Raw genomic sequence first — 20739 nt, 5'->3', positions numbered from 1 at the left:
CCATTTCTATTAATCCATATATAATGTTTAGAAATTGTTCTGCCTTATTTATTTTGAAACCTTTATAAACCCTAAGAAGTGGTGGCAAAAGAAGATTAAATTTGTATACCTAGCACATAAAACTCAATAGATGCCACTGTTAAGGGTCTCAAATGTACCAGGTATATTCCTGTGGTGTCTTTGTATTTTTCTCTGTTGGGGTCCTGCACATTTTGAATCAATGGTTGGCTGTGGAGTATACATTCCAGGATCAAATATACAGAGGACCATGTTCTTCCAGGTCCAAGGCCACCAATTAAAAATAGACTTAGACACTCAATTTCCCTTCATATCATAGATTCCTTCGTAACAGAACTGGACATTGAATTCCTTCATGAAAATGTATGTTATAAACTACCAATGCCCCCATCCTTTGAGATCATGAGTACTCTCCAAAGTGCATATTTTTTAGCATACAGAATTATCACAGAAGTGTAATGCCACTGCTTTCCATTACTTTCTTTCCCCAAATATGTTTTATTCATTAGCTGATGAAATAGAAGCTGCAGTATCTTTAGGATAAACATTAATTTAGAGGTAACAAAATTATCAGGACGACACTTCCTCCTTGCCTTCTACCTCTCACCAGCCCAACCTTGATGGCATGCCCCATGAATAAACCCAACCGTTTAAAAAAACTCTGACTTCACAGATTACTACAATGTGATTCATAATAAAGAACATACTTCTGTTTCGAACATCTTGTTAGAGTAAGAGAAAGACAGCTTAATTAATCAAAGACGCAAATAAGACCGCCTAATGCACCACTTCTAAGCATTATATGGTGTGTAGTAGAAAGTGACTTCACTGGAAAGCCTGGGTTAGGTTTTGCAATTTGGTACCAGCTCTGGGAGTTCTATCTTTGGAAGCTCTTGCAAGATTTTGAAGTCAGAGAAAGAAGGGGAAAAATACCTACAGGAAAAGGGCTATGGTTTAACATCAAGAAATCAGTCGTTACTATGTAACCCACGCGTTGACGTCTGCCATTACCAGTTTGTCTTTCTGTCGTTCACCATGGATGAGAAAGCCGCTTCGTCCATTGCCTTCGGGGTGCATGACCTTACAGACCCCCACGCGACTGATCCCGCCTCCTTCCTGTGGGAACCATCCCCCGCTGGAGTCATCTCTGGTCATAACCACAGCCTTGACACGCACAATATAGCTGTCACTAAAACGACAACAAGAAGAACGGGGCATGACAATGGTCTGGAGCTGAAGGATGTGTTTCACAGAGCAAGGCTACCACAGCCAGCTTTTTTGGGACTCATCAAAAGAAAATCTATGCCTGGCAGCAACCTTAAAAGGTAACCCATGTCAATGCTCAGGGAAAAACCCAAACTCTTAAACTCAGTATAAAATTTAAGTTAAAAAGGAAAGATGCCCGGTTGTTAAAAAATATTTGTGAGTCTTTGAGGATGTATGCAAGCATAACATTCTCCAGTTTCGGAAGTATTAACAATAAAATGAAAGAACTGCTATCTACAGTTTAGTATCTTTAAGTTAGGAAAGACAAACCTATTAACGTAAGAGGACATTATGGTTTCAACCCTTAAAACTTGGTTTATAATGAATGACCATGGTTTAACATTTTATAAAGCTAATAATCTGATTTAGCATAAGAAGAGAATAACCCACTCCCAAATCACAAATTCACCATGGGATCATTTATACAGGTGGGAAAATATTTCAATTCCAATATCCTTTATACATGTGAAGCCTTTTGTTTATGACTTTATTTTTTCCAGTCTAAACTTCAATTTCGCAATAAGTTCTTCTGCACATTGGCCAAAAATCCTCTTTCTCCTCTAGAGACCAACTCTAGCTTCTTTTCATTCTCCATCACTTTTGGGGAAATTTACAAGGCTATCGAATTCTCTCCTGCTGTTTTCTTTCTTGTTGTAACACTCCTTTTTTTTTTAATCCTTCAAACATATATTCCCAACTTCTATATGTGAGGTGGGTACCAGGTTCTAAGGAAACAAAAATGCAGAGTAACACAGAACCCTCTTTCTACCCTCCCAGATCCAGTGCTCAGAGCCTGACCAAGCGCCCTGCAATCTGCCAGAGACCACTCAGACCACCCCTCTGCACCTCACTCACCCCTACAGGCAAAGCCACCCAGGTTCCCCACCACCCCCTGCAGCTTATCCACTACTGTGACCCAACTCCCCTCCCATGGTGCCCCTGGGACTCCAGAGCCAACATCCCTTTTGCTTCCTCAATCCTCCCTTTCACACTTGTTTTTACTGTGGTAAAACACATATAACGGAACATTTACCATTTGAGCCATTTTAAGTGTATCACTTCGTGGCATTAAGCACATTTGCACTGTTCTGTGGCCATCACCAGAACATCAACCATCCATTTCCATAACTTTTTTCATGGAAACTCAGACTGTGCCCATTCGACAGTAACTCCCCATTCTCCTCTCTCCCAACCTCTGACAACCATCATCCTACTCCTCATCTCTATGAATCTGACTACTCCAGGTATCTCATATAAGTTCCTTTCACTTAAAAAAAAAAATTCTTTATTATAATTTGGCTACACTGGGTATTAGTTGCGGCAGGCGGGATTTAGCTCCCTGTGCAGGGATTGAACCCGGGTGCCCTGCATTGGGAGCATGGAGTCTTAACCACTGGACCACCAGTTAAGTCCCTCCTTTCACTTTCTTAACAGAAATGAAAATGTGCTCTGGCTGAGTCACGTGGCCCATTCACGTGGCTGCCTTCCTTCCCCACTGAGCCTAGATGATGGGTGGGGGTATTAACCTCTACTGCAGGCTACAGGGCTCCCTCCAGTTCCTCTGAAGCTCACTAGTCTGACCATGGACTGCCCCCGCCCTGCATTTCTTCAATCTTCTTCAGATCTCTGGTCTTGTCCCCTCATTCCTTGGAGATATTAGCAAGTGGGCTGACTATCCCTCCATCTCTTCATCATGACCTCTGGTATGGTTCTTCATAATTGAGTTATTCACACCTAGGATCCTTCCAAGCCGCTGACCTCTCAGTTTCTGGAACTCTTCTCCTTCAATATCCTTGTCTTAGCCACTCATGCCTAGGTCACTCTCTTGACCTTGTCAGTCTTCAGCATCCTACACCCCAGCCACAATTTCTCAACAGTGCAGTTCACTCTCTCTAGATTGATCTCTCTCTTTTCCTTCTTTCATTCCAATCTGTCACCCCACTGGGGCCAACGATCTCTTGTGCCCTACTCTCTGCACACTCATATTCTCACTTGATTCTTTATCCAATTTAAATTCCACGGTCTGCTGTGACGCTCTCATGCAAAACCTAAACGTGTTTGCCTTCTCTTTGCTCAGTGAAGTTGCCTGGTGAAGTCCTACCATCCACTTAACTCCATACCTGCCCTCAGGCTGCAGCACATAGAGGGAAACACCGCACTCTTCTCTGCTCATAGGTCTAGTTTTGACCACTAAACCCGAGTGTGTCTACCCAGCATCCTGCTACATTTCCCTGATCCATCCCCAAGAAAACTGCTTCACATGTTCTCTTGCCCTCGCTCTCTCAGATGATGGAAGAGCTTGCTTTCATTTTACTAAGAAAATAGACCTATTCTGAAGAGACCCTGCACTGGCACCCAAGAGCATGCCTACTACTCGGTACCAGAATTTGCTGCCTCTCCCCCTTTAACTGTGGCTAAACCATCCCTGATCCAAGCTAGGGCTAACAACAACAATTAAATATTTCCTATTGCTAACAGTGCCCTAGTTCACATCTCTACACCCAGACCTCTTCCCTAGGTTCCTGATGAGTAATGCCAACTGCCCATGAGATTTCTCTGCTTTTGCATCTAGCAGGCACCCCAATTAACACATTTTAAGGTTGAACTCGTGATTCCCGACGCCTCTGATCCTGTTGGTTCTTCCTTTGAAATATGTCCAGAACATTTCTCCGGCAATTACAACAGCCTTCTAACTGGTCTCTTTACTTCCACTTTTGCCCAGCTTTCTAAACATGTCGAAAGGTAACTCAGATTAAGACAGTCTATTCAAACCCTCCCATAGCTTCTTATATTACTCTGAGTCAAAGTCAAAATCTAGGGCTTATCTTACTCCCCTCCTTGCTCAACCCCACTTCAGTCCTGCTGTCCTTAGCGGTCCTCCATATTACACACTCTACCCCAGGGTGTGTATTTGCCGTTTCCTTCACTTCTAACCCCTTTTCCCACTCTTCTCTCCACACACCAACCAGGCTCATCGCCTTCTTTCATTCCCATCTCTGTCCAAGGTTATTCCATCAGAGAAGACTTCTCTGTCCGCTATGTATAAAGGAGCACCCTCCACCCCTATCTTAAACCTTCTCATCGTGTTTTGTCTCTGTTGTTGTTCAGTCACTCAGTTGTGTCCGATGCTCTGTGACCACATGGACTGCAGCATGCCAGGCTTCCCTGTCCTTCACCATCTCCCAGAGCTTGCTCAAACTCATGTCCATTGAGTTGGTGATGCCATCCAACCATCTCATCCTCTGTCGTTCCCTCCTCCCTTTGTCTCTCTAAAGTGAAGTCGCTCAGTCGTGTCCGACTCTTTGCGAGCCCCTCTATGTGTTACTAAATCAACATCTGCCTATTTGTCAGCCCATTCTGCCCAATTAGAATGTAAACCCTACATGGGCAGGGACTCTGCCCTTCTTGTTTCCTGCTGTATCCTGAGAACATAGAGTGATGTCTGATACGTACTGGGTTGTGAAATGATAGAGTTAAACTGACAATATTTGTAAACAGGCTCAAAAAAAAAATTTGTAGCTAACAAAATCCCCGAGAAAATACAGTGTTCAATACTCATTTGCTTATGAGCCACAACAGCTTAACTGGGATACGCTAAAGATTTCCTTTTTATTAATAGGAACACTGAATTTAAAAACTCACAAGGCTTCTATCATTAATCCATTTACCTCCGGATTCCACATACATATTACTTTAGATCAGAGAGATTAAGAACATTTGTTTAGTTACATACAATTTGAAAATATGCTCCTCTTCCTTCCCCATTTATTCTAGAAAAATTAGGGGTTTCCAGGATGTGTCATTCTCCACTATGAAACAGCCTTCTCAAATCTTCTATGAACATATTGCGGGTTCATCCCAACAGGAAATGGCCAAGGTGAGTAACAGAAACTTTCTACACCTTTTGCTAAAGCACGCTTTTACTTATTTGGTTGCAGCTGTGTGCTTTTCTCCCTTCCTTTGAAGGGATTAAGTAAACATGAAAAAGGAAGTTTGCATTACTTATGTTAGTGCCATCAACTTATTTCCAAAAAGTATTAAAAAAAAATTATTCATCAAAAAAACACCCCAATCCTGCCTTCCAGAGTGGAGGGGCGGTGCATTTTGGCCTTTGCTTGTGGTCTGCAGCATTTTCTTTGCTGCCCTGACTTCTCTGATGCCCCTTCCCAAGGGCAGACCTCTCTGTGATGTGCTGTGTATGTTGGGGGTGAGGTGGGGCAAAAGCCCCCATCTCCTCTGGCAACAACCCTAACAGCCAGCATTAACTGAGGCAACTGGCTATTTAAAACAAGGCAGGGGGATAAAGTGCTGCAGTAAAAGCTGCGAAGGATGTCTGGATAACCCAGCTGCATGGCCGCACGCCAGCTGCTTCCTATCTGTGGTGTATTTACGTTATCCAGGCCCTCACCCCACCCGGAACAGAGAGGACAATGAACTCTCCTACCAGAAAGGTATAAAGAAGGTACACTGCCTTCCCACCTTCCCTGCCGCCTTCTGGAAAGAATTAAACAACATGTTTAGACCAGATGTGGGGTTGATTTGGGGGGCAGGGGGATGCAGCAGGAAAGGCAAAAGCAGATTCATTTCTTCATTTGTACAAGGAAAAAGCTGCTGGTATGCTTAAGACATTTTCCCCAAAACGCTATTGTCAAAAACAACCACCACCTCGTGCTTCTGAAAGTTTCAGCTATTTAAACCAGTGTAACTGATGAGGACCTGCTGAAGTTCCAGGCATGGGTCCAAACACAGACTGAATGGAGCCCTAGTGTCTGAACTTGAGTTAAACTGACCGTAAGAATCAATGTCATTACACAGAGAAGGAGAAATACAGTATGACAATCCTTATACGTGGAATCTAAAAAGAAACGATACAAAGGAACTTACAGAACAGAAAGAAACTCACAGACTTTCTCACTCACAGAAAGAGAACCAACTTACGATTGCCGGGGGTCTAGGTGGGGGGAAGGGATAGTTAGGGAGTTGTGGATGGACGTGTACACGCTGCTATATTTAAAATGGATAACCCACAGGATGTACTGTGTAGCACATGGAACTCTGCTCAATGTTATGTGGCAGCCTGCATGGAAGGGGAGTTTGGGGGAGAAGGGATACACGGATATGTATGGCTGAGTCCCTTCGCTGTTCACCTGAAACTATCACAACATTGTTAATTGGCTGTACCCCAAAACAAACAAACAAAAAGTCATTACAAATGGTGTTTGACCACCACCCAAACACCACCATATTCTTTAGGTGCATTTTGAGTAATACTGGCTTTTCCAGATTGGGCTGGGGATCTGACCAAAGGTGGTTCCTTTAATGACTAAGCTTTATGGTCCCCACAGGTGGCCTTATTTGTAAAAACAGGACTTGCTGTCTTGTGATCACTCAACATGGAGCAGACATAGGTGACATCCTTTGGCAGGATGCTGCTGCTGCTGCTAAGTCACTTCAGTCGTGTCTGACTCTGTGAGACCCCATAGATGGCAGCCCACCAGGCTCCCCCGTCCCTGCGATTCTCCAGGCAAGAACACTGGAGTGGGTTGCCATTTCCTTCTCCAATGCATGAAAGTGAAAAGTGAAAGTGAAGCCGCTCAGTCGTGTCCGACTCTAATCGACCCCATGGACTGCAGCCTTCCAGGCTCCTCCCATGGGATTTTCCAGGCGTACTAGAGTGGGGTGCCATTGCCTTCTCCATTGGTAGGATGGGGAGGGATAGAAAGAACAAATTCAAAGCTAAATTATTTTGGGGTGCTGATTCCCAGGTGGTACAAGTAGTTTTGGATTGTGGGCCTTTATGTTCTAATAAGTTCTCCTCAGAAGAAAAGCAGGCCTTGTCTGGACCATATTACAGAAGTAAACAAAGGAATTGTAGGAAATGGTGATGAGGCATCATCCTGTCTGTAAACAATGTTTAGAGCCAGACAGGTCAGCACTGCTTTGGCCTCCTCAGTAGTTGAAGAAGATTCTTTTTTGAGCTTCAGTTACCTCATTTGCAAAAAACAAAGAGAGGATACCTCGCTGGGATGTCCTGAGGGTTAAAAGCAGTAATAGAGGTCAAGTGCCTGACATGAGAAGTTTGGTCATTGTAGCCATCGTAATTATTTTTGCTGAAAGGCTGACTTTTAACTACAAATCAGGTCCTTTAATGGAGAAGGAAATGCAAATCCACTCCAGTATTCTTGCCTGGAGAATGGACAGAGGAGCCTGGCAGGCTACAGTCCACGGGGTTGCACGCGCGCGCACACACACACACACACACACACACTTTACAGTCCATGGGGTTGCGTGCGCCCGTGCACACACACACACCCTTTAAAAACCATCCTCCTGGGAATTCCCTGGCAGTCCAGTGGTTAGGAGTTTGCATTTTCACTGCTGAGGGCCGGGGTTCAATCCCTGGTCGGGGAACTAATATCACCGAGCTGTGTGGCCAAAAACACAACAAACAAACAAAAACAGAATAAAAGTATATTCTCTCAAAAAAAAAAAGATCAGCCTTCCTAACCACAAAGGACTGGGTTTTCTGACTGCCTGCCTTTTTCAGCTGTCAGAGAACAAACAGAGTGACAGGGAAGTTGTCAGACCTTGGACAACAGGAGGACCCCAAATGGACCTCCAGCAATTATTAATGCAATAATGCAAGGCAGCTTTATGAAGAACAGGTTCGAGCCTTTATTTCAGGCACACCTGTAGAGAATCATTCCATCTGCCATCTGGGAACTGGCCCTCTGCTCTGACCCCGCCCCGATCGTCTTCAGAGATGGAGCCTGGAACTTTTACATCCTCCATAAATACTCCCCGCCCCCCTCCTTAGCCCGCTCTTATCTGATTACAGGGCTCCTTTATCTCTCCATTATGCTAAACATACATTCACTTCCTCCTGGCCCTCTTTCCCATCCTTCTCCACTTCACCAGACCTTGAGAGGGATTAGCAAGGATCGCGCCTCTCAGGCTCCCTCTTGGCCCCAGCACAACCCCTAGCCGCCCGCTGAGCCAAATATAACACCAGGTCCTGGGCGGGGCGGGGGGTGGGTGGTGGATGGGTTGGGGCGGGTGCGGCGGGCACTCTTCATTGCAATCAGCCCCCCAACCATACCAACCTCCAGTCTTCCTTGTGCTTATAGATTTAGAAAAGCTCTGAGTTCACCAAATTGTGTATATATATAAAGTATTAGGTATATGTATAAAATATAGGTGCATAAAATATATATCTTGTCATCTTTTTAAAAAGAATCAACAGACTATGTCAGCAGGATCAAATGAGCTAAGGAGCCAAAGGTATGGTTCATATTCTATTTAAGTGGGTGGTGGTTTCTTGAGTTCTATTAAGTATCAACTACTTAAGAATTTTTTTTAAAGTACTGTGCTGGTTTTAGAAATGTATATAATCCATACTTTACAGGCAAGGAAAGCTGTACATAACGGAGTTTTATGCATGGTGATAATGTGGTTTTTCAGCTCTATTCAAACCCCTGGAGGTAGAACACGTGCTCGCCTGCTTCAGTTCAGTTTAGTTGCTCACTCATGTCCGACTCTTTGTGACCCCATGGACTGCAGCACACCAGGCCTCCCTGTCCATCACCAACTCCCAGAGTTTACCCAAACTCATGTCCAATAAGCTGGTGATACCATCCAACCATCTCATCCTCTGCTGTCCCCTTTTCCACTCGTCTTCAATCTTTCCCAGCATCAGGGTCTTTTCAAATAAGTTCTTCACATCAGGTGGCCAAAGTATTGGAGTTTCAGCTTCAACATCAGTTCTTCCAATGAACATTCAGGACTGATTTCCTTTAGGATGGACTGGTTGGATCTCCTTGCAGTCCAAGGGACTCTCAAGAGTCTTCTCCAACACCACAGTTCAAAAGCATCAATTCTTCGGTGCTCAGCTTTCTTCACAGTCCAACTCACATCCATACATGACTACTGGAAAAACCATAGCCTTGACTAGATGGACCTTTGTTGGCAAGTAATGTCTCTGCTTTTGAATATGCTGTCTAGGTTGGTCATGACTTTTCTTCCAAGGAGCAAGCGTCTTTTCATTTCATGGCTGCAGTCACCATCTACAGTGATTTTGGAGCCCCCCAAAATAAAGTCAGCCACTGTTTCCACTGTTTCTCCATCTATTTGCCATGAAGTATTGGGACTGGGTGCCTGCTTACTGTCTAAATTTGTATTGTTAGGCCATTACAGGCAACAGTGATAAGAAAAGCAGCTACAGATGTAAGACCTGCAGGAGCCATTTCTGGTGAAGGCACCAGCTCTCCTCTTAAATACTAATGAGCAGCCACTAAGCAGCAGAGGACTTTTCTGAACATTAAGGAAGAGGATTGGTTTACGTGAAATTAGAGTTGGGGGAGCTAAAACATGAGCTAAGATCACTGAAGAAAAAGGCTTCCTCAGTTACTTAACACCCATGAAATCAGCCATGAGGTACACTTGATGGAGTTGTCTTGGAAACCGCCCTACCCCATTATTTGCTAGTAAAACAATCCTTGTACCTCCAACAGGTACCAACACTGTACTTTTGGATGACGCCAGGGCCCTCTGCCAGGGCATCAGATTTACCCAGAGAAGAAAGCAGGCTCTTCATCCAATCTTCGTTGTGTCCCTGCATTTCTGAGACGTTGTAGCTCATCTTATCTAATCCCCAGAAGATTATAGCAGTGCTTTTCTACCTTTTATCTTTGTGATCCATTTATGTATTTTTAAAATGGCATGTAATGAGTTTTCAGAATGGAACCCCAATATATAATATGATACCTGGAAGGTGGTGGTGGTGGGTGCTTGCCTTGCAACGACAAGGGGATATAACCTTCATCCAGGAATTAATTAAGCTGAAAGCGAGAGGTTCCTGCTTATACTGTGGAGTGTGAATAGGTTTTCCTCCTTTACTAGTGCTGGGCTCAGAATCTGGGGAGTGAAGATAATTAGAAAATATTTTAGGGATTCCCACTTTATTTTTTGGCAGGCGGCTTGCAGGATCTTAGTTCCCCCATGAGGGATTTGAACTCCAGGGCGTGGCAGCGAAAACACGGCGTCCCAACCACTGGAAGTGAAAGTGGAAGAGTCGTGTCCGACTCTTCGTGACCCCATGGACTATACAGTCCATGGCATTCTCCAGGCCAGAATACTGGAGTGGGGAGCCTTTTCCTTCTCCAGGGGATCTTCCCAACTCAGGGATCAAACCCTGGTCTCCTGTGTTGCAGGTGGATTCTTTACCAGCTGAGCCACCAGGGAAGCTCAAGAATACTGGAGTGGGTAGCCTATCCCTTCTCCAGTGGATCTTCCTGACCCAGAGCTCGAACTGGGATCTCCTGCATTGCAGGCAGATTCTTTACCAGCTGAGCTACCAGGGAAGCCCCTCCTAACCACTGGACTGCCAAGGAATTCCCTAGGAATCCCTACATTAATCTTGCATCATACGCAGTGAGTTCTGCTGTCCCGCAAGGCCACTGGAGCCCTCCTGTCCAAGTTCCACCCTGACACTGAGGGGGAGGTATGGGCGTGCCCCTTCTCACCCTCACGTGCCCCATGTAAGTCAGCATCTTTGTTGTTCTTGCTACCTAGCTACCCTGAAGCATATAAATAGACCTCCTCACCCACACACTTTTTTCTAGTGCACATATAAGGGGTCATTTTCTCTATTATTATAAAAGGCATTGCCACACAATTGACACTTGAAATAGGAATGATTCTTAAATTTAATAATTTATAAATTATTCTTTAGAACCAATCTGAGCAAGCTGAACTTTATTTCACATGGGCCTCTAGTATTTTACTTTCCTACTGAAATTTTAATACTAGTGTTTCAGTGATTCAAAATAAATGCCAATGCCTTTGCTTACAATATTATCTGCAATTTTCTCCTTTACGTTACAATGTACTATGAAGAGATGTGTTTTCCAGTCTCCAAGTGCTACCTGACACTTTCAGGCCACGAGAGCCAGAGAAATACATGCACCGAACATCCCTGACATGTGAGGCTGAAACACACACCCAGAGGATGTCCACAGGCATGGACTCTGCCGGCTGCCCCCAGTAGAGGGTAGCTGCTGCTCACATGATCCATCATGGCCAAGAAAAGGAAACGAAGCCAAGACACAAAGGAACAAAGATCAGGGCTAGAAGTTAAACATATGATCTTGACAGAGGCTTAAGAGGCCTGGGAAGAAATAGTTGAGGAAATTCCAGAGACAATTAGGGGTCCTCTGACATCCCTGAGGCCTGGAAACACTGACCATGGAGCACTCTGATGAGCTAGAAACACTTACAGCTGGCTGAAGCAAGCTAGAGCTTCTGGTGGCCCCCATTCCCTCGCCTCAGTAACACCGCCAATTTCAAGGGCAAACCTTTCCACACTGTGAATGGGAGGTGATGATGCACACGGCAGTGCCCAGGTGTGCTGGAGGTGACCTCATAAAACACTGGTTTTGGGGCTTCCTTCTCAGCAAGATTTACAAAGTAGTATCAGAATCACTCCACTGTACTGTCTTTAAAACACAATTTAAAATTTAACCTCTAAGCTTTTATCACCTGCAGTTTGAGGATGCGTACAGCCTCCACAGAGAAAGAGTGATTCAGCTAGATTCTATTTCTGTGGCTCTTGACTTTTTTTTTCTTTTGGAAAAATCTTACCCAAACCTTTTGATTTTACTTATTTAACATATCCAATGCCTTAAGGATGGAGCTATAGTTCTTTTTTTTTTCTTCAGCCAAAAAACCTTTCCTGCCTACATTTAAATTCAGAAACCACAAGAATACTAACTCTATAATATCCATAATGACAGACCACTTCTAACTGGGGCACAATAAAGATAAAGGCATTAGGGCTGTTATGCTGTTAATGTACAACGTAAAACCATAACACTGGGCAGTTTCAAACCTGGGCAATGAAGCGTTGGCTGAAGTAAATCTTAGCACCCAAAAGGCAATTTTAGGAGTTGTGTCCAAGACAGATTTTTTAATGGCTCTTTGGCATCTCTCCCTGTGTCAATATAACTTTCCTGAGTGACTACCTCTTGAGGTGAGTCATGCTCCCTGCTAGAAGACAGTCCTGGCTGAGGTCAAGTCTGGAGAAGATGGGGCAGGACAGGAGTGGTCGTTCATCATCAGAAATGAACAATCAATGAAGAAAGTAATCATTTTTTCTTGAAATTTGAAAATGGCTTGCTCTAATCTCTACTAGTAGAAGAAATCCTAATTTCCCCACCCTTGCAGGTCCAGGGTTAGAGACTTCTGGTACCCCATAGATCCTAGGTGGATTATCTGCTTGACCGACCACTGGGACCTCTGTATCCTTATCTGTCAAGGATCTATGCATGCATGCTAAGTCTCTTCAGTTGTGTCTGACTCTGCGACCCCATGGACTGTGGCCTGTCAGGCTCCTCAGTCCATGGATTCTCCAGGCAAGAATACTGGAATACTGGAGTGGGTTGTCATGCCCTCCTCAAGGGATCTTCCCAACCCAGGGATCAAATCCTCTTACGTCTGCTGCATTGGGAGGCAGTTTCTTCACCACGAGTGCCACAAGGGAATCCCTTCAAGTATCTCAATTCAATTCAGTCGCTCAGTAGTGTCCGAATCTTTGTGACCCCATGAATCGCAGTACGCCAGGCCTCCCTGTCCATCACCAACTCCCAGAGTTCACTGAGACTCACGTCCATCGAGTTGGTGATGCCATCCAGCCATCTCATCCTGTCGTCCCCTTTCCCCCTGCACCCAATCCCTCCCAGCATCAGAGGCTTTTCCAATGAGTCAACTCTTCACATGAGGTGGCCAAAGTACTGGAGTTTCAGCTTTAGCATCATTCCTTCCAAAGAACACCCAGGGCTAATCTGCTTTAGAGTGGACTGGTTGGATTTCCTTGCAGTCCAAGGGACTCTCAAGAGTCTTCTCCAACACCACAGTTCAAAAGCATCAATTCTTCGGTGCTCAGCCTTCTTCACAGTTCAACTCTCGCATCCATACATGAGCACTGGAAAAACCATAGCCTTGACCAGATGGACCTTTGTTGGCAAAGTAATGTCTCTGCTTTTGAATATGCTATCTAGGTTGGTCATAACTTTCCTTCCAAGGAGTAAGTGTCTTTTAATTTCATGGCTGCAATCACCATCTGCAGTGATTCTGGAGCCTCAAAAAATAAAGTCTGACACTGTTTCCACTGTTTCCCCATCTACTTCCCATGAAGTGATGGGACCAGATGCCGTGATCTTCGTTTTCTGAATGTTGAGCTTCAAGCCAACTTTTTTACTCTCCTCTTTCACTCTCATCAAGAGGCTTTTTAGTTCCTCTTCACTTTCTGCCATAAGGGTGGTGTCATCTGCATATCTGAGGTTATTGATATTTCTTCCGGCACTCTGGATTCCAGCTTGTGCTTCTTCCAGCCCAGCGTTTCTCACACTGCAGGTAATACCTGCTGCTCTGGATGCATTTTATTGTTTTCTAAGACTTTTTCTTTGTTAATGTGGACCATTCTTTTTTTTTTCCCTAAGTCTTTATTGAATTTGTTACAATATTGCTTCTGTTTTTATGTTTTGTTTTTTTGGGATCTTAATACACTGACCAGGGATTGATCCCACATCCCCTGTCCTGAAAGGCGAAGTATTAACCACTAGATTGCCAGAGAAGTCCCTGGGATGGATTTTAAATTATTTTTGATTTTAAAATACTGGCTCTAGGAAAGTAACTCATACTACCCTCCTCCACCAACAAAAATTTTTAGAATTGGAAGTAAATATAACACAACTAAAGCTTTTTTTTTTTTAATGTACAATTCCACTGAATTCAAAAAAGTTAAAAATTTTTTAGTAAAGACTTTTTAAAAACCCAGCATCAAACAATTCTCTGGGATGTCACATTGCAAAATACAATTATACTAGCATGAGGGGGATAATTCTGATTTAAGCTCTTTCAAAGCAAGTCTCCTTCACCAGGCAAGGCTGTCAGACCCACCTGAATGTGTCCCCAATCTGCCTAGACTTCTCATTCCTTTTCTCATTCTGGGTACATTCAGGAACCACATAGGCTGTAGACAGTTATTGAAATAACAATCTTGTTATTTCAATATATATATATAATATATAATTATTATATCAATGTAGTTGTGTTTTGCTTTTTTAATAGGTAGATCTAATGATTGTCTTATTTTTTCCCCAAATTTTAAACTTTTTATTTTGTATTGAGATATAGCTGATTCCTTGGTGGCTCAGACAGTAAAGAATCTGCCTGCAAATGCAGGAGACTTGGGTTCAGTCCCTGGGTAGGGAAGATCCCCTGAAGAAGGTAATGGCTACCCACTCCAGTATTCCTGCCTGGAGAATTCCATGGACACAGGATCCTGGCAGGCTACAGTTCATTGGGTTGCAAAGAGTCAGACACGACTGAGCAACTAACTAGCCAATTAACAATGCTGTGGTAGTTTCACAGAAAAGGGAGTCGGCCATACATCTACATGTATCCATTTCCCCCCAAACCACCTCCTATCTAGGCTGGCACATAACATTGAGCAGAGTTCTATGTGCTATCCAGGAGATCCTTATTGGTTATCCATTTTAAATATAGCAGTGTGTCCATGACCTTCCCAAAGTCCCTATTTTAATGTTAATTCTATCATAGGCTTATACACAGATTCTCTAACATGGCTAACATGGATATTTTAAGACCACCTAAAACATTTTAGGAAATTAGAGTAAAATTTTATCACAACAGTTCATTAACATTCAAGGCAATCAATGGTGATTTCTGAGTTATTCTCAAAAATCGTTAAAACATGAACAATTCTGACATGAATACACCACTTTAAAAAATGAAATTTATTTTATTCAAACCAGAATAGAATGACTCTACTTACAGACTAAAATGGTTCTGTCCTAAAGGGTGAGTTTCAGGGTGATCACACAGTGCTAAGTGGGGAGAGAGTTCTGGCAGGCAAGAGGCCAAAGTCTGAATCTAGGTTTATGATTTTGCTTTTATTGTCTGCTGCTTCACTGAGCCTGGAGTTCAGTGGAGTTCATAATTAATCAAGATCAAAGGATTACCAACTTGAAACAAACAAAATGACCCGCTGCTGAAGAACCCTTTCTTCTCCTACTTTTTTCTCCGAAAGCAATAATTTTCTTTGACTTTCCCTCTGTTTTACACACCCTTCCAAAAATGGTATTTACGATCCACATTTAAACCCCCAAAGGCCAGCTAATGGAAATGTTAGGTTACTAAACAAAATTAACTCTCACCACATTAAAGTACACATGTAATAGAAAAATTGGTGCTTCAAAACACAAATGGCAAAGGGAGTTGTTTCAAGTTAATAATCTCCAATTCAGGTCTTTAAATTGTAGCCCTTGAACTTCCGTGCCTGACTTTCTCAAAAATCTTCGCTTTCTTTCTCAACAAATTAGAGAAAACAAAAAGGAAGAGAGAGCTTAATGACCGCATGCTGAAACAGTTAGAAAGCTCACAATATCGGCAACTTACTTTGAAATGCATAAAAAATAACACGGCATCTTGGATGGACCAAGGGAGGGAGGAGGGATGGATGGACAGATTATGTTGTGATAAAGAAGTAACAGTAAAATGCTGGTTGTAGGCTGTAGTATTGACTGTATACTTCTTGCAACTTTTCTGAACACTTGAAGACATAGGAGAGAGAGAAAATTTATAGTGTTCTATCCCACGGACAGAGGAGCTTATCAGGCTACAGTCCATGGGGTTGCAAAGAGTCGGACATGACTGAGCGACTAACACTTCATTCTAGATGGTGATCAACACTAAACGTAGAAGATGCTGACAATGGTAATGAAAAATCTGGTTACTTCTCCTCACGCTATCCAGGACACATTTCCTGTTTTTTCACCTGCCACCTACCACTGTCGCTCTGTCGTGTCTGACTCTTTGTGACCCCATGGACTGTAGCCTATCAGGCTCCTCCGTCCATGGGATTTTCCAGGCAAGAGTGCTGGAGTGGATTGCCATTTCCTTCTCCAGGGGACCTTCCCGACCCAGGAATCGAACCCGGGTCTCCCGCATTGCTGGCAGACGCTTTACCATCTGAGCCACCAGGGAAGCCCCACTCCAAAGCAAACCATGGCCAAAAGGTTGTGCTCAGTCGTGTCCTCTTTCAACCCTATAGACTGTAGCCCGCCAGGCTCCTCTGTCCACGGGATTCTCCAGACAAGAATACTGGAGCGGGTTGCCATGCCCTTCTCTGGGGGATATTCCAGACCCAGTGATCAAACCTGCGTGTCTTGTGTCTCCTGCACTGTGGCAGATTCCTTACCCACTGAGTCACCTGGGAACCCTGGCCAAAAGGTTAGGAAACTACTTTATCAACCTATGGTAGTACGAAATTCTAAACCTACAAAATCTCTTACAAGTCAGCCCTTAATAAGACCTGTTTTCAAAAGGAGGTGATAATTTAACCCACAGGGAAGAAAATCAGCATGTTCTGTTAGTGACAGGCAGATTGGATTATGATTCATTGAACATGGACACCGTTTCAGGAGGCAAGAATTACCAATTCATTTAACTCCTTTTCTCCTAGAATTCTGCCACCTCCCTCATCAGAGATGAAAAACCGAATAAACAAAAGCACAAGTGAAGCATTTGTTCTCCCTAAAGAATTCTAGATCCCTTCCATTCCCAGATGTGTAGAGGTGGGCCTGCAGGGGCAGTTCAGGTCTTCAATTATCACTAGTCAAGAGCCACACGAGTTAGTTACACACCTTTAAAGCAAGAAAGAATCATTGAAACCATCTGTTTCAGATCCCTCACTTAGATGGAAAAATTAAAGTCCAGACTGGAGAAGGGACTAGTTTAAGGTTACTGGCATTAGGGACAGATAAAGGACTAAGATCCAATCACTAAACAATCCCTACCCCAGACCTCCTACGCTTTGTTTTAAAGAGGTCCAGAATTATGGCACAGGTCTCGTATCTCAGCTAGGTTGTCTAGAGTATTTAAGAGAAGTTTTTCTCATGGGTCTCTTAAAATACACAACTGACCGTTAAAAACATCAAAGAGAAAACAAGAGGTATCACTAATAGCATGGCCACGTGCAGAAAGGGCAGAGCTGGTGGGCAGGACTGTGAAGTCCTCCTTGGTTTGGCAGTTTCTCACCAACAGAGGCAATTCTTGTTTTGGGATCTACATGGCGTAACTAGTGCCCTAAACAAAAATGACCTCTTTTCCCTCCTGGCTGAGACCGTTCAGATTCTACCACCGAGTCCCAATTTCTCATGTATTGTTATAAAATGAGGGGGAGGGGCCCCATGACCTTTGAAGGTCCCTTTTCATCTTTGGCCTCTTTTTAACTTTGCATTAAAAAAACACACAGCCGAGGACTTCCCTGGTAGTCCAGTAGTTAAGACCCTACGCTTCCACCTGGGGGGGGGGGCTCGGGTTCCTGATTGCTGGTCAGGGAATTAAGATCCCACATGTCAACAGGTGTGGCCACAAAATAAATAAATAAACAAAATGAAGTGTTTAAAAATAAAAATAAAGTGTGTCTTTAAAAAGCAAAACAAACAAACAAAAAATACATGGCTGTAAAGTCATGTCAGAGGGGTTAGGAAATATTCTACAAAAGCGTATCAGAAAACTTTCAGCAGTAAAATGCAACTGAAAACATCTTTCGAAGTGAAGAAAAAGTCTGAAACCACAAAGATCTGAAACCATGACAGATGAACAGATATGTTTTCTCACTGCAAGTGATATTATGCAATTATAAAGTTCCCAGGAACAAACCTGGTTTATTGAAGTACTACAAAAAAGCAAGAAAATGATGAAAATTGAGTTTTAATAAGTTTAATAAGATCTTTGGGTTTCCCTGGTGGCTCAGATGGTAAAGAATCCACCTGCAGTTCAGGACACCTGGGTTCGATCCCTGGGTTGGGAAGATCCCCTGGAGGAGGGCATGGCAACCCACTCCAGTATTCTTGCCTGGAGAATCCCCATGAGCAGAGGAGCCTGGCGGGCTACCGTCCATGTGGTTGAAAAGAGTCAGACACAACTGAGCAACTAAGCACACACAAAATAAGATCTTCGAACAAAACAGGCGAAATCTAGCCATCTAGCTGGGTTTACACATCCATGGATGTGAGATTTTCCTTAGCCACATGGAGGAAAATCTCCAAAACATACTTATGGAGCCAATTCAGGCAAGGAAGAGAAGAGGGATCTGCCTCTCTTTTCCCAAATGGTTCTTCCTACAGGCTTTATCGTTTGACCCAAGACAGTTGCTCCGGTACAAATTTTTCTACTTTCAGAGAGAAAGGGGGACAATGTTAAGAAAAGGTAATGAAGCAACTGCATAGCTTAAAGATAGAGCGAGACATTTACTTGTAGACCTCTGACAAACACTGTGTACTTCACATTTCACATTGGGGCCCGGCTGCTTCAATGTCACAAATGAGTTCCGGCCCAAAAGTTTTCTTGTAAATTAGCTGTTTGAAACTAGAAAACGTATTTTCCCCACAGAACAACATAAAATGGTGAGCAGCAGGATTCCCAAGTCAGTGCTTGAAAGCCTAATCAATTCCTAAAATACTTGAATCACAGACCCATTCCCAAATGGTTTTCACTACTCACTGACAGTCTCCTTAACAGACACCTCTTTCCCTCCTTGGGTGGAAACAGCCAGTTCTACTTGGCTCTGGCTGGGTTTTGCCAAGAGTTTTCCTACCTGGGTGTGGGGCAGGGGAGACAGGACAAGCGAGGACAAACTCCTAAACTCCAGAGGCAGGCCTCCTTTTGGAGCCTTGGACTTTGGCACTACTTGAATAGCTCAAAACAGAGCAGCCTGACAGTCACCTGCTAATAAGGTTGAGGAATCTTTACACCAAGCTTCCCTGATGGCTCAGAGGGTAAAGAATCCGCCTGCAATGAGGGAGACCTGGGTTCGATCCCTGGGTTGGGAAGATAACCTGGGGGAGGGCATCGCAACCCACCCCAGTACTTTCTACCATCTGAGCCACCAGGGAAGCCCCTGCTCCAGTATTCTTGCCTGGAGAATCTCCATGGACGGAGAAGCCTGTTGGGCTACAGTCCATGGGGTCGCAAAGATTCAGACGTAACTGAGCAGCTACGCAGCAGCAGCAAGCAAGCAGACAAACCAAACAGAAAGCACTTAAGTGATCTGGACTCCCAAGGACTGGTTTCAATGCAGTGTGACAACCGTAACAGTACCAATGCTTTAGGAATGTAAACAAGTGTCACCGTTTTTTTCTTTTACAATGGCAATGGCAGCAATTAATTAGAAAGGCAGAAACCAGGCAAGGCTCACAGGGTCATCACGCAGTAGCCACCCTTGGCTAGTCCTTGACTTACACACAGAGGGACAGGATTTGATCTATGAGGGCAATTTCCTTCTGAGATATTATAAAACAGAGCCATGCTTTTGGTACATGTGCTTCCGTGAAGTTTCTTTCCTGCCATAAAAAGAATTGGGAGGTAAGGAGAATGTGTAGGCCAACTACCTACCAAGATGGTCCACAGTTTAACACCATCTCCTTAAAATACGGTTTCATTTGTAGGAGAGTATTCTAGTTTGAATTCAGAAAGAACTTCCAAGAAACACTAGGGCTAATGAGGAAGACTGACAGCCATTTGATTGTAAGACTTAGGATCTTCACAGAAAATGAGAGCTTTGGAGGCTAATAAGCTGCTGAACTTGGACTTTCTTCCTGGCTATCACCAACACACTTACTCCAGGGAGCCCAACCAAGCTCTTGGTCACGCATTCAGCAGTACCTAAAAACTACTGCCCAAGGCAAGTCAACCCAGCAGCCAGGGCCAACTTCTCCCAGCAGAGAGCTTTACAGGTAAGGTGGCAGTCTGGGTGGCCCAACAGATGCAATCACAACACCATGAAGCCATGCTGCAGGCTGTCGTCTAGTATCAGGAGAGAGGATGAAAGGGCTCCTGTCCTAACGTCTCATCAAGAAGAACTACCCAGAGTCCAGCTCATTCACCAGCGTGTTTCAGCCACCGCCCAGGACTAAGCTCATCCCTAGGGATGTCATGATCCCTGACGGAAGCATAAATACCCCATCTGGGACTGAAAACTGCTCCATATCAAGCCATTTCCCACAGTGAGAAACTCAGGATATGGGAGCTCTTGAGCAAACTGAAAAGGGTGATTGGACATGATGATACCTTTTCTTGTGCTTGTACACAAGGAATTAGCCCTCACATTTATTGAAAGTCAAATCCTATTTCAAAGGGCAATTAATTTCACATCCATGTTCACTGAAGCATTATTCACAATAGCCAAGAGGTGGGAACTACCTCAATGTTTATCAGGGGATAATGGGTAAAGAAAACACATTCAGCAGAATATTTTTCAGCTTTAAAAAGGGAAGAAATCCCATCATATGTTACAACATGGATGAACTCTGAGGATATTATGCTAAGTGAAATAAGTCAGTTACAAAGAGACAAATACTGCATGATTCCACT

At 43.8% G+C, this 20739-nt stretch overlaps 1 protein-coding gene across 1 annotated transcript in view; it reads right to left on the bottom strand.

Moving 5' to 3' along the window:
- The window catches only part of SPRED2 (sprouty related EVH1 domain containing 2), a 127416-nt gene that overhangs the window by 34395 nt on the left and 72282 nt on the right, over positions 1-20739 (bottom strand). Inside the window, 1 exon segment of the mRNA XM_005893571.3 lies at positions 1030-1207. Within this exon segment, the coding sequence (XP_005893633.2) occupies positions 1030-1207 (178 nt within the window).

This window comes from Bos mutus, chromosome 11 (assembly GCF_027580195.1).
Source record: "Bos mutus isolate GX-2022 chromosome 11, NWIPB_WYAK_1.1, whole genome shotgun sequence".
Taxonomy (NCBI): Eukaryota; Metazoa; Chordata; class Mammalia; order Artiodactyla; family Bovidae; genus Bos; species Bos mutus.
Note: the sequence above shows the minus strand (reverse complement) of the source record. Positions and strands in the feature narration are given on the sequence as shown.